The sequence below is a fragment of the Paroedura picta genome, chromosome 4 (genome assembly GCF_049243985.1).
Source record: "Paroedura picta isolate Pp20150507F chromosome 4, Ppicta_v3.0, whole genome shotgun sequence".
Classification (NCBI taxonomy): Eukaryota; Metazoa; Chordata; class Lepidosauria; order Squamata; family Gekkonidae; genus Paroedura; species Paroedura picta.
This window is the reverse complement of record NC_135372.1, coordinates 62760764-62775606: the sequence shown is the minus strand read 5'-3', so window position 1 is coordinate 62775606 and position 14843 is coordinate 62760764. Positions and strand designations below refer to the sequence as shown.

Sequence of the window (14843 nt, the reverse complement as noted above, 5' to 3'; positions counted from 1 at the left end):
AGAGAATGAGGACTAGTCCAAGGTCACCCAGATAGTGGCATATTCTTGAGTGGGAAATTAAACCCAGATTAGTCTTCTACTCTTTAACCAATATACCACATTGGCTGCAGCAGGAAAGCATCATTGTCCAGAATCTCCACTCCTAAACACTTGTTTAATTGAGGTCCAAATACATTTAACAACTTAGCAGTTGGTATAAGAGGAAATAGGCATGAATTCGGAAAACGTGGTTCATGATGTGACTTGTCTGTCAACAACAGACCAATATGAATTTTTAGCCACCTCATGAACTAGCTCAATTTGTGAAATGCCAAACTCACTGTGGTTCTCCAGCTGACTCTCCTCTACCTGCCCTCCAAGTTTCATGAGGACTGGATTTACGGGGTCTAAGTTACGGATCCCCAAAGAAAGTATCCCCAAGAAAGCAACTTCCGGGGGTCCTTTGGGGAGGGGCATAACTCAGACCCCATAATTCCAATCCTAACCAAACTTGAGGGTATTTAGAGCAGAGTCAGCCTGAGATCCCCTATAAATTTTGTGTCTCTAGCTTGGGCAGGATCTGTTCTATACAGACTTGAACCTACATACGTCTTTTTGACAACTGCAACTTCAGGAGGTTCAGGAGTATATAGAACGACTCCTATACAAGCTAGCAACTTCAAAGGGGACCTCCTTCAGATGATCCTCTACATATCCTCTAAACCAGTGGTCCCCAACCTTATTATCACCGGGGACCGGTCAATGCTTGACAATTTTACTGAGGCCTGGGGGGGGGTAGTCTTTTGCCGAGGGACATCGCCACCACCTGAGCCCATTCCCCACTTGCTTTCCCGCCAGTGCCCCTGACTTCTCGCCGGCCACTGGGGGGCGCTGCCAGCAGCAGCTGTGCAGTGCTACGCCGAGGGGGAGCCCCAGCCATGGTGGCCGCTGGAGAGCACCAAAGGTGAGCTGGCAGCAGAGTGGCAGGGCAGCCCCCAAGGCAGCAGCCGGGGAGAAGGACGAGGAGGAGCTGCGGCCCGGTACTGACTAATCGACCGGGGGTTGGGGACCACTGCTCTAAACTGTTGCTTTGAAAACATTCTGATTGAGCTGTCTGGGAATGAAACTGGCATAAACCTCTACAAACAACTTGATAGTTCATGCCTGGCATCTTCCCGGTTCATAGAAAGTTCATGTCGGGCACCCTAATTTCATGAAGCATAAATTGGCCAAAATTCATCACGAACTTTAATTTGTGAGCCAGTTTGTGCCCATCCCTAGATACAAGTCTTCACTGTCTGATATCCCCCCCCCCAAAAAAAAAACTACCATGTGCCCGCCAGGGCAAGCGAAAATAATAAAAAGGTTTATCCTGGGAGAGATCAGGGCATTGCTGGACATCAATCAGTTCCCTAGGGCCTGAAAGATGGAGCTGTTCCACCAGGCTTATAGTTATGGCCTACAATAACACCCACTGAAATAGCTGGCCTCACTGCTAGGACGAGGAGCAACCAGAAGATTGGCTCCTTATTAGAGGACTCCCATGTCTGGGGATTTTAGAGGGGGTATTTGTGTACAGTAATTCTTTTATAGTTTTAAATTATATATTGATTTTACTGATGTTATCTGCCCTGCATTCAGAAGGGCAGGCTAAAAATAAAAATATTATTATTATGCCTTTTTTTGTGCTAAAACAGTAACTATTGGTTACTGAATTTTACCATTCCTCTATAGTTTCCTTAAATAAGTTTTTAAAAAGCCCAAAATACAAACTCAAATGCATAAAGCATAAATACTTGATTTTCAAAATCTCAAAGAAATTTTAGAAAACTGGATGTATGTTATACCAATCATTTGTGATTTGTCATCATCAACCCCGCCATATAAACTTTTACTGCTTCACACTCACTTTGTCAATATCAAAACCATTCACTTACAAAGACTCTTCCGGCTACTCTCCATGGAAAGTTAGGTGTATTTCCCAAACTACATTGTTTAATTTGGCAGTTGTGTTTTTCCTTCCCTTACTGGGAAAAAAGCAATCATCCTATGCATGATGTCATTCTGAAAATATCCCAAACATAATATGTTGCACAACATTATTTTGAAGACAGGTATTTCTAAAAATAAGGTAAGCCTTATTTAGTGCTACTCCCCACCCTTCCACTAACTAGATCAGAAGAATAACAAAAATTGCTCTTTTAGATTCTCCAGGCTGAAAAACTTATTTTAAGCCAAACTCTTAACTGTATTTACAAGCAGCTTCTAGCATGAGGAAGAAAAAAAGTTGGTTCTTATATGCTGCTTTTCTCTTCCCGAAAGTTTTAATGCAGCTTACGTTCACCTTCCCTTTCCTCTCTCCACAACAGACACCTTGTGAGGTAGATGAGGCTGAGACAGCCTTGATATTACTGCTTGGTCAGAACAGCTGCAAGCCCAAGGTCACCCAGCTGGCTGCATGTGGAGGAGGAGTGGGGAATCAAACTCAGCTTGCCATATTAGAATTTAATGTTCATAACCACTACACCAAGCTGGCTTTTGTACTGCTAGGTTATGAAGATAGTTTAGCTTGCTATATGTTTTATATTCACAACTTTTATTAGCTGGACTTTAAATAATTGTCCTCCAGGATTATTCCCCAGTGCATGTCTCGCCAAGGTTCTGAGAAAGATGGATCCACACCTAGCATAGAAATCACAGATTAAGATTGGAGAGCCATAACAGGAGATACTGGAATGCTGAAGGCCACGACCAAGAAATTCCAATTCCCGCTGATGAGAAGAAACTCTCATGTTAAGTCCAATGCTTTGTTCTTCCATCAGTGGAGGAAGGTATCTTTGTATGGAATACTGAAAAGCTCTTGCCCATGGTGGGAAAAACAAACAGGAGAGGAATTACTATGGAACTACTTTTGGAACATTCTTCTACCAAACAAGTCTCTGCCAAGTCAATCATGGCTCTTCTATAGTGTCTCACAATACTAGACGTTGAGTCCCAAGTCACTGTCCTACAGATTTCTGAGAAAGATGCACTGGTGGAGAGGTCCACTGAAGTAGGGGTCACTCTCATAAATGAGCAGTGACCTTTGAGGGCAGCCGAAGATCCTGAATGTTGTAAGCCATGGAAAGCAATGCTTTGATTCATCTGCCTATGGCTGCTGCCGCCACCTTATTCCCATGGCATTGGGTAAAGAGAAGATGAACAAGGAGTACACAGTTCTGAAGGCTGCTGCCCTCAAGTTCTCCTGAAAAGAACACAGCTCATGTCTGATTAGAGAGGGTGGAAAGCTCAGAAATCTTAAAGGCTGGAGTTAACTTGCAATGGAGAACTGGATAGGCCTGCTCTCTTTTGGAAGTGCTTGATATGGCTATCAAGAATTGTCCTTTGTTGGGGCAGAGATCTGATGAGAGAGCTGTGACCTGATGATAAAAAGTGTTGTCTCTGAGGCCCAGTTCCAAGCCTTTCTGGAGGAAACAGACTTCTGGTATGCCTGTTGTAATGGTTTTCCTTCAGTGGCATCACCTCTGGGAAGGTTTCCAACTGGTGGGGAGAATAATATTCAGAAGAGAGTGGCGCCAATGCAATAGATCTAACAATGATCTCGATGTTAGAGATCTCAATATTGGAGGGGATCCTCCGATGGATTAGTGGGAGAGCTGCCCTGGCCTCAACCATATGCCTGGCGGAAGAGCTGAGGCCTTAGCTGGGCCACTATGATCATCAGGTAGAAACTCTAAAGTCAAAGGAGTCCTAAAAGGGAACACCCTGTATTGAAAACATTGTGGAGATTTCAGGAGTTCTTTTTGGACTTTTGGATGACACACAAGTTTACTTAGATCTGCAATAGCCCAAACACTTAAACATATTTGAAAGTCTATAATGCAGAAGACAAAAACACAACACAAATGTAGGTTTTGTTATAGTCGCAAAATGTACCAATTCCTCTTTATTGATTTTTTATATAACCTGAACAAATTATACTGAAATGCTTTTATATCAATCTTGCTTTTTGAACATTAGCAACGGCAGGGCCCTTCCTTATACTGTTCCACTGATGGCACAATCTTACCCTGTGTTTTCTCTTTTATTGGTCTTCAAATCTCCCCCTTGCCTAGAAATACCCCTTCAGGGCTTACAAGAGGAGGATGGTGAAAGGGAGTGGGGAAATATTTTCTTCTACATGCAGAATGAAAATAGGATACAACCCAGAATCTCTGAATAGTTTTCAAACCTTTTATTTTCTACAAATAAATTAAATCTCTTACCTGCTGGAGTTGCATGGGGTGATTTCAACTTTCATTAGAATCTGTATATCTGATGGAGGAGATGCTGAGTAGATTTTTAACCTAAAATAGAAAACAGTACATTTTATATGCTCTGGTACACCATAAAGAATTTTCTAGAGTGCATTATTTAAAAGCAAATTACCAGGGCAATGTGCTTGTTGCAGGACTGTGTAACACTAAGAGATGACAGGCTAGCCAACAGATTTTCATAGCAGATTTGTGTTACAAATAAATGTTTCAGTACGTACCTTTGACAAATGACAGGATCAGATTCTTGAGGATCAGTATAGTACTTAAGAACATCACACAATGGTTTATCATCTGGCACCCTTCAAACACAATACAGAGGTACATTAATCACAGAGTTTAATGTTTCCTAGAACAAACACAACAATGTCACTCCTGTATAAAAAGGCAACTATACATACTATGGAAAGAACTATAATACCAGGAGTTAGATTCAAGTGGGTAGTTGTGTTGGTCTGAAAGAGGAGAATAACATGTAAAAATCTACTGGCATCTTTAAGACCAACAAAGTTTAATTTAAGTTATAAACTTTTGTGTTTTGTCCCAAGAATATCAATGACGGTTCTGCCTAGATTTTTGTATGCTAATGGCACAATCTTAAGCAGAATTACACTCTTAGGTTCCCTGAAGTTAACAGGGTTTCAAAGGAGTTGTGTCTAAATAGGATCATCTTATAAATTTCTCCTTTCCTTATCTAGCAAAGTACCACTTTAAAATATTTGATACATTTATATTATGTTTTTCTTCCACTAGTTGATGTCTTTTAATTAGCTTTACTAGATGTGTTGTCTTACCCATTTTAAAAATAAAATTGTCTTGAAAAAATACACAGATTGAACAACTTTACTAGCAGTGCTACAAAAAGGACTGTAATAATGCAAGTTCTTTGCAATGACTGTGATCCAAAAGCCTTGTATACATAAAATTAGACATGGATCACCTTTCTAAACAAAATGATGAAATAAGTAGTTTAAACTGATTTTTACATTCTTGTTATAATTTCAGTTTTAGAAAGAAATTCACATTCTTTTTAAACAAAATTACTAACACAATATATTAACAGATCCTAAGTTTGTGAAGAGCTATACTACAAACAAAATATTTAGATACCTTTTTTCGGTGAATTTGGCATGACTGTGAGGAAATATGAGCTTCAAGTGCCAATAAAACTTTTTTTCCCTGAAACAAAAACAATCATTAATATAGAAAATATAGACACAGTGGCAGAAAATGTACTAATATTCCAGGGCTTGTTCATGTAACATACTTCTTAAATTCCTTCCTTCTCAGAATTGTTTACATGAGTAGAATTTAATCTAATAGGAAGCAGAACTAATTGTGACAAAATAATTCTGAATACAAAACCTACTTTAAGTTGTACAGCTTAAAATTGTATTCACTGATACATACATACTTAGATTTCTATACCGCCATTCCCAATTGGGCTCACGGCGGTTTACAATAATAAAAAGATAAAACACAATAAAAACATCAGAATTATATTTTACTGATGTAAGCCACTCCAAGCCTCATTTGTCAAGAGAGTGATGAGGCATAAACTTGATCATTTAATTTATTTTATTCCTCCTGGACATAACATTGCAGATATGAACGTCATGCTTTCTTAACCCACTGCAACATACTACATAACCCTTTACTGAGGTCCGTTAGTTTTCTTATGCTTGATATTGCTTCTTTCTTGATTAATAGCAGTTCATCATAACTACACTTTTGTATCACTGGAAATTCACATAATCCATTGTACACTTATGTTCTCACCTGCTATCTTTCCACTTCTACATTATCTCCTTGCCTTCATTTAAGATCTGATATAATTTCTGTCATTTGCAGTAGCTTCTGTAACTCGCTCTATGCAGGCCTATCCTTGTCTTTGACGCAGAAATTACAACTGGTACAAAATTACAACTGGTACTGTGAGGGTCCTCACTCGGTCATCTTGGAGGGCGCATATCCCGCTGGTGCTATGGAAGCTGGTGCTATGGCTGCTGCAATTGGCAGTAGATCAACTGGCTGTCAACATAAGTATGTGTGGCCAGTAGCAAATACGGGAGAGAATTTTTTTGATATGTATAATGAAAATATGTTCTTGAGTTACTGACAGAATATAACTCACTGGAATGAGACAGCATTCTGTAATATGTATATAGAAAACAAAAAGCATGAAGGAAAGTTACCTTTAAAAATAACTAGGTAAAAGTAGAAAAAAAAGAGATTAACTTAAACAAACCCAGTAACAAAAGCTTAAATTATCCTGATTGTTTTTTAAATACTGGACTGACCATGATGATGCTCTGACCTCACCCTACCCCTCCAAGGACTTGCTCAGTGTCCTTCCTTAATGCAGTGGTCCCCAACCTGCGGGCCGCGGCCCGGTGCCGGGCTGCGAAGGCCATGGCGCCGGGCCACAGCTCCCTCTCCCCCCCCCCGCAGTAAAAAACTTCCCAGGCCGCAAGCTTGCGGCCCGGGAAATTTCTTACTGCGGGAGGGCGGGGAGAGGGAATCAGGGCCAGGCCGCGCATCGCGCATGCGCGGCCCGTGCGGGCGCGGCCCAATGTGCGGGCGTGGTCCACGCGGGCGCGGCCCGATGCCCTGCCGGTCCCCAGCCTCAGAAAGGTTGGGGACCACTGCCTTAATGTATCTGAGGAAATGTGCGTGCACATGAAAGCTCATACCTTGAATACAACTTTGTTGGTCTTAAAGAAGGTACTGGACACTAAATTTGTTCTGTCACTTCAGACCAACACATCTACTCACTTGAATCTTCCTTAATGGTAAAACTACTCACGTGGTTGTAAGCAAGAAGCAAAAAATTATATTGAACACAAAACCACGGCGCCTTCCTTCGAACACCCACCCTGCTTTTTGTGTCTGAAACCATGAGAGGTTGGCTGTGGCTTTACAGCTGCAGCTCATTAAGAAAGAAAGTAAAATGCTAGGTCTTGCTGCAGTATCTCCACAAGTAATGTCTAAATGATAATATATATTTCCACTTGCAGAAATGAGGTATGTAAAACAAGAACCCCAAAGAGATTCTGCAGACGGTATTTCTTCTCTTTCAGCAAATTGTGTGTGTAATTGTACAGGTTCTGCAGAAAGGGTGTGATCCTTGAGTATGCTGAGACTTTGTTTAAGTGTTAGCATACTCTTTGATAAACTAAACCCATAGCTCACTGCAGTGAAGTATTAGATGTAATATCTAAGGCCCATCATACAGAACCAGAAGACGCAGTACTTTCTTCTAACTGAAGAAACAGAGTGCAAGGAAATAAACTGGCAGCAGGGCCCCTATCATCCCGCCTTCCAAATGAAAAAGTACGGACTTCATTGAATGTGTTCCATATACACATGATAAAATCAACTTTTTATAATAACTGTGCTGGAAATGTGCCTAGAGACTGATAGGCAATCAACCAGCTGCCAAATACCATTCCTCTAGATCTGGATCTCAGCTCAGCAAAACAGTAGGACTACAAATAACCATATTTGCTGTCCTATGCAATTCACAACATGTAGAAGGAATGTATGTCCCACTATCCATAAAGGAGGGCTTTTTAATGTTAAGAGAAGGCGGTTGTGACTGCCAATGGTTCTTATATATACACAATTAACTGGAAGATTTAAAATGGCTAAGAAAATGTACAGATTTGACAATGCTACAAATATTTTTGAAACTGAATTATGTAAACATGGCAATTGTGTAATTACAAAAATGTACAAGATGTTATTGAAATGTGAAACAAGATGAACAAATAAAAGAATGTTTAGTTAAATGGAATAGAAATTTTGGTTTATTGTTGTTAGGTGCGAAGTCGTGTCCGACCCATTGCGACCCCAAGGACAATGATCCTCCAGGCCTTCCTGTCCTCTACCATTCCCCGGAGTCCATTTCAGTTCGCACCGAGAAATGTTGGTTACAATGTTCAAATAGATCAATGGGAAAGAATGTGGAATAAGGGGATTAAATTTACAATGTGTGCCAATTTGAAAGAGAATTTTTATAAAGTGACACCAAAAAATGTGTAAAATGTATAAAAATATGTCTGTGTAAAATGTATAAAAATATGTCAAATCAGTATTGGAGGTGTAAATAAATCCCAGTGATGTTTTATCGTATGTGGTGGACTTGCTCTAAGGCTAAAAATATTTGGCCTCAGATTCATATGTATGTACGAAAAATCTTGAAAATTAATGTTCATATGAAACCAATAATAATTTCACTTGGACTAAATTTAGGAAAAAATATATAGACATGATTCACTCACTCTACACAGGCCTACCCTTATCCTTTATCCAGAAACTGCAATTGGTGCAGAGTGCAGCAGCCAGGATTCTCACCAATACACCATGGAGATCTCACATCTGGCCTATAATTCAACAACTCAACTGTCTCCCAATTGAATTCCAGATTAAGCTTAAGCTTTTGGTTCTTACCTTCAACACCATACGCGGTCTGGGCCCAGCGTAACGTCTCTCCGCCTATACTCCTCAAAGAGCTTTACACTCCACCACCTCCAACGGCTGCGGATCCCTGGCCCCAAAGAACCATGTCAGTCCTCAACAAGGGCCAGGGCATTGTCTGTCCTGGCCCCCACCTGGTGGAATGAGCCCCCTGAAGAGATCAGGGCCCTATCTGAACTCCCACAATTCCGCAGAGCCTGCAAAAGGGAGCTCCTCCACCAAGCATTTGCCTGAGACTGACCACAGGTCCCCCTCAGGCATCCCCTCCATGGCCTGAACCAGTCTGACCTAAGGGCCTTAGCTAAGGTCCTGTTCCTATTAAATTATTATTTAAGATAGCTGAAATTTTGTTATTTAGATTGTTGTTGTATTTGTTTATGTTATATTTTAAATTGTTCCATGTAACCCCCCATATTGTTGTATATAAACCACCCTGAGCCATATGGAAGGGCGGCACAGAAATCAGATAGATAGACAGACAGACTCAGGGCAGAGTACATTGTATGATGAGTATATAATGATGAACAGTTAATAACATATTTAAAACAATTAAAACAGCATCTTTAGCCAATCACAGCATCTATTGTTACCGTTGTTTCCAGCTGACTCCCTATTAATAGATCTTTTCCAGATTAGAATGTTTCTACAGTTTAAATTTATGTGCCTCTGAGCTCATTTTCTCCTTTGACTATTTGGAGACCTCTTTAAAACCATCCTGTAAATAAATAAGCCTCCTTTCTTATTCACAGACAACACCTGCCTCAGTGATCTGTGTTTTACTTGCTCGCCATAAAGCTTACCTCATGGCAATGACTCCAAAGACTTTACACTTGCTTTCCTAACTTAATGGGAAGCTTTACAGTTTAAAACAAACCTAGTTTCCCAAATTCATAAGAGGCTGGGTGGGTCTCTTCAGTGGGAAGAAAAGGCCTTTCACAGGCCTGATTTGTGGAAACATGAATTTGGAGATTGGGGTGATGAATATATAAGATGGATCTTTCCACAAACTTGAGAAAAGCCCCAGGTTGACAGAACAATCTGAAAAGTGTTAATGAATAAATAAAGTTGGGGGGGATTTAAAAAGGTGAATGGGAATGAGAGAAAGAAGTACAGAAAGGGGAGAGGACATGGGGGCTGTAAAAAGGAAAGAAGAAATTGTGTGGTGAAAAGGTTACAAAGGGAAATTTTTATTTATTTAGTTAGATTTACATTTTTATACTGCCCATCCATACGGCTCTGGGTGGTATATGAAGTATGATCACCGCAACTCCTTGTGGGTTCTCTGTTTCTATTCCTTAACTCTGATAAGTACCAGAGTTTTTGAGAGAGACTTGAAATTCCAGACTGGTTCAAATGCATGCTTACAAATTCCTGTTGCTCTTTTCACACGTAGTCTGGCCTTCCCTCATAAAATGGAAAGAGGAGCTAGAGGTAGAATTAGGCAATGATGAAGCAGCAGTCATCTTTGAAACACAAAGAATTGATTTACAACCTTCCTTAATTCACTTTTCAGTAAACTAGGTCCCTACAGTGTTCTATATTTTTTCTAAGCCCCTGTAAACAACCCTGATCCAGCCTAATTAAGTGATTATCGTCTCCTGTGAAACCCCTAAAATCTCATTAAAGTAAATGAATGCAGAGGTTTTTATGATATACCATAACAGAATCATTAGTATGGTATAGCTGAAGTTCTAACAACATAGGGAACCAGAAGGGGCCCATCTCTCCTGAAACCTAGCTAAGCTCCTGCAATTACTCCACTGAGATTTGATATAAGCAAGAAAGGTGTGTTAACACTGCTGCAAATCCAATTCTTTCTTAATCACTGTAAGCTGCAAAACAAGACAATTTACCGAGAAGCTGACTGAAGTGCCTTTTATTAATACACATTGGGCCTTTTACTAGGAGGGTGCAGAGCAGCAGGAGAATGAACTTACCACATGCAGTGTACTGCTCAAACACACAAGCACAGAATTTAAAGTTGCAAGGAAAATAAAGGATGCTTTCACGGTGACTAACTGAAAATAAAGCAATTTTAAGTATCTTCAACCAGATACAAAACACAGTTTCAAATGTAATACTTCTGCCTTGATTTGAGCAGGATTCCCAATAGCAGAGCAGTATTTTAACAGGCCTGAGTAAACAATATGGAAAGACTAAAATTTATTCCACTGTTCATCTAAATCACAGTAAACTCAATATGTATTGGAGCCAGAGTGTGAAACACTGTAAGCTGGACTGAATAATGTATTTTTCTATTACATGTTCTTTATGCATATGTCCCCCCCCTTTGATTGCTTCACGTTTGTATTATTTAGCCTGCACCATGTGGGGATACAGATTTTCCACATTGGAGAAGATAGCACTTCCTCTGCATCCTGCTGACTGCAGGAGACTGTACAAACGATGGGCAATCATCCTTGCAGGCTGCACAGCTTGAGTCTAACTACATGTTTTTGGCAGATAAGATACCAACCAAAACGGTATAAAATGTATATACTGAAGATTTAAGAGCCTGCTGTTTGATTCTAGACAAAAGAAAAAGAAAAGGCTAGGAACTAATATAACCCATCATTTTAAAACATTTCCCAGTCCTAGATGCCAGCATCATGGTTTGAAGGCACCTGAGGGTTCACCTCCTGTAGAAACCTAACCTTCACATTCTCTCAGGCTGACCCCATTTACCAGGCACAGCTTACTAATGGTACACTTGTAACCATTTTGTTTTTACCAAGTATTTACAAGTAGCAGATTACCAACTGGCTAGCTGTCTTTTGTACTTGAATCAAACTGTTTCAAATTACCTACAGGTCCTAACAGCTATTCAATCCTCACTGTTAGGAACAGGGGACTAATATTAGTTTAAGAAGGACAGAAATCCCCCCCCTTTCAATTTGCCTCCATCTGAAAATGCATTTCTGAAGTTCAAATATTATTTTATATTTCTCTACAGACTACTTCTTGGCTGTTTGACAAAAAAGCTATGACAGCAGTTTTAGTTAGATAAATTAATATACTTGCAAATGCAAATTAATACACTTGCAAATGTACGGATTTTCTAATCTGTTGCAAGAGAGACATCTACTGGTGTGCAGCTGGAATGTCACATTTCTTTTTGATTTCTAATTAAAGGTACTTGGTGTATTAAACTGTCTTTACTACAGTCAGAGAGGGAAGATGATATACTGTAGCAGGGGTCTCAACCTGAGGCCTGTGGGCCACATGTGGCCCCCGACCTCTTTCTGTCCAGCCCTTCAACCTGCTTGTCTGCTGCTATCACCCTCAGGGCATTTTTCCTGAGACCTATACTGTTCTTCCTGCCTCTAAGAGGCACCACCCACTGCTGCTCATCCAGCTTTTTAACTCTCCCTCTCCACGAACTGCCATCTTGAAGCTATGTATGTATGTATGTATGTATGTATGTATGTATGTATGTATGTATGTATGTATGTATGTATGTATGTATGTATGTATGTATGTATGTATATAAGGAAGGTAAAGTCGCTGTGTGAATGGGTTCAGAAGATGTCAGGTTTCCTTTTGCAAAAATAGGTGGGAAAAGGACAGTAAAAGGCCTGGTATTTTTGGGGGGGAAAGTTTACAAAGTGTTTTGGATACAGAACATCTCTAAAGGTTCCATCCATCAAAGCAAGTTACATTTTGGTTTAAGATGTGACTCTCTTTAGGCAGTGGCCCTGCAAATGCAGCCCCCATGTGCCAAAAGCTTGGGGACCCCTGTACTACAGGATCACAAAATGAAGCCTGATTAAAGAAATTCAAATATTTAATTCTCTTTTTATTTAACTTCCTTTTGGCTTTAATACAAGGATGAAAGTATGTTTATACTTCCATTTGAAAACGAATGTGTGGGTTATTCATAGATGAGGTCTTGACATTCTGCAAGACCTTACACCAACTTTAGACGCCGAAAAGGAACAGGAGGCCCTTTGGCTGCTTCTGAAGGATACACTAGACGGCTTCAGACGACTCTGCTAAGTGGACAGGATACTGACTTTGACAAGGCCAACCACTTGCCCCCTCTACCCATATAACTTAGTCTCCAAACCCCTCACCATCTTTGTTGCCCTCCTCTGAACACACTCCAGGTTATCTACATCCCTGTTCAACTGTGGTGCCCAAAACTGAACACAGTACTCCAAGTGAGGCTGAACCAGAGCAGAGTAAAGCAGTACTATCACCTCCCGTGATCTGGATACGATACTCTGATACAGCCCAAAATTCCATTTGCCTGTTTAGCCACCGAGTTACAGTGTTGACTCATGTTCAATGTGTGGTCTACTAAGACTCCTAGATCCTTTTCGCACATGCTACTGCCAAGAAAAGTCTCCCCCATCCTATATTGGTGTAGCTGTTTTTTCCTACCTAAATGCAGAACTTTACATTTGTCCCTATTGAATTTAATTTTATTCATCTTAGACCACTTCTCGAACTTATCAAGATTATCCGGTATTCTGATTCTGTCTGCTGTTGTATTTGCTACCCCTCCCAGTTTAGTTTAGTTTCAAAGTTTAGTTTCAAAGATGGAGGTCCTGTGGTTTAGTAGGAAAGGTCCAGGTGAGGAAGCACAACTGTCCTACCTGGATGGGGTGTAACTATCACTCACGCACTTAGCCAAAGATTTAAGCACGATCTTTGACGCCTCCCTCGCCATAGAGGAACAGATCATGAGAGTAGCTCAGCTAGCATTCTCCCACCTGTGTCAAACCAAGCTACTAGCTCCCTACCTAGCCCCAGAACATGTAGCCACAGTGATCCAAGTGATGGTCACCTCTAGGCTGGTTTCTTGCAACTTGCTCTAAACAGGCATGCCATTATCCAGAAACTCCAGCTGGTGCAGAGTGCAGCAACCAGGGTTCTTAAAGGAACACCTTGGAGGGCCCAAACCTGGCCCACACTCAGTTGCACTGGCTACCAGCTGATGACCAGGTCAGGGTTAAGGTTCTGGTAATCACCTTCAAGGCCATTTATGGTCTCAGCCCTGAGTACCTATGCTCTCCAGAGAGAGCATGTAGAGAGACTATGTAGTGTGTTACCATCAACAAACTGGTGATCTCTGGCCCCAGGGAAGCTCATCTGACCTTGACCAGAGCCAAGGCTTTCTGTCCTAGCCCCCACCTGGTAGAATGAGCTCCCAGATGCCATCAATACTCTGCCAGAGCTAAAAGAATTCTGTAGGGCCTGCAAAATGGAGCTATTCCACCAGGCTTTCGGTTGAGGCAAATGAACTCACCACTCACAAAAGAACAAAAATCATTGTTGAATGTCAAACTGGATGGGCAATATCAAGATGACCACACTACATTGTGCTATGAGTTCTTGCTCTTCTTATTTGTTCTTACCATTAGAAAGTTATATATTCAAATCAAAATGTTATAATTGTACTACAGTATTAAGGTTTCAATGTAAACCACCCTGATCCACAAGGGAGGGTGGTATATAAATATATACCCTCTTGTGGTTACCAGTTGAATTCCGGATCAGACTAAAGGTTCTGGTAATTACCTTCAAGGCCATACGCGGTCAGGGCCCAGTGTACCTGAGGGACCGCCTTCCCGCCTATGCCCCCAAAAGAGCTCTATGCTCTACTGCCTCCAATCAGCTAAGGATCCCTGGCCCTAAAGAAGTCCGTCTGGTCTCGACCAGGGCCAGAGCATTCTCTGTTCTGGCCCCTACCTGGTGGAACGAGCTCCCAGAAGAGATCAGGGCCCTGACAGAGCTTAAACAGTTCTGCAGGGCCTGCAAAAAGGAGCTCCTCCACCAGGCATTTGGCAGAGACCAGACGTAATCTACAGCAACCAAGGGCCCCTGCTCCCCCTCCACCCCCCCCCAGAATTCAATCAATAAGCCACCCCGCTCAGAATCCCATCAACAAGCCCTGGACCTGTTTGTATTACGATTGTTTACTGTTATACTGTGTTGTGTTTGGTTGCAATTGTTGGTTATCGATGTACATGTTCTACAGACTGTTTCATGTATGGTTCTCTGTTATAATGTAAACCGCCCTGAGCCTCCGGGGAGGGCGGTATAGAAGTATGATAAATAAATAAATAA

The 14843-nt window shown here is 41.1% G+C and overlaps 1 protein-coding gene across 2 annotated transcripts in view; it reads right to left on the bottom strand.

Annotated features, from left to right (window-relative positions):
- Positions 1 to 14843, bottom strand: part of ZNHIT6 (zinc finger HIT-type containing 6) — a 44294-nt gene that overhangs the window by 15371 nt on the left and 14080 nt on the right. For both annotated transcript variants that reach the window (XM_077333130.1, XM_077333128.1), the window contains exons 6-8: positions 5403 to 5471; positions 4514 to 4594; positions 4245 to 4325 (exon numbers count right to left, since the gene is read on the bottom strand). In XM_077333130.1, coding sequence (XP_077189245.1) covers positions 4245 to 4325; positions 4514 to 4594; positions 5403 to 5471 — 231 coding nt within the window. The remainder of the gene's footprint in view (positions 1 to 4244; positions 4326 to 4513; positions 4595 to 5402; positions 5472 to 14843) is intronic.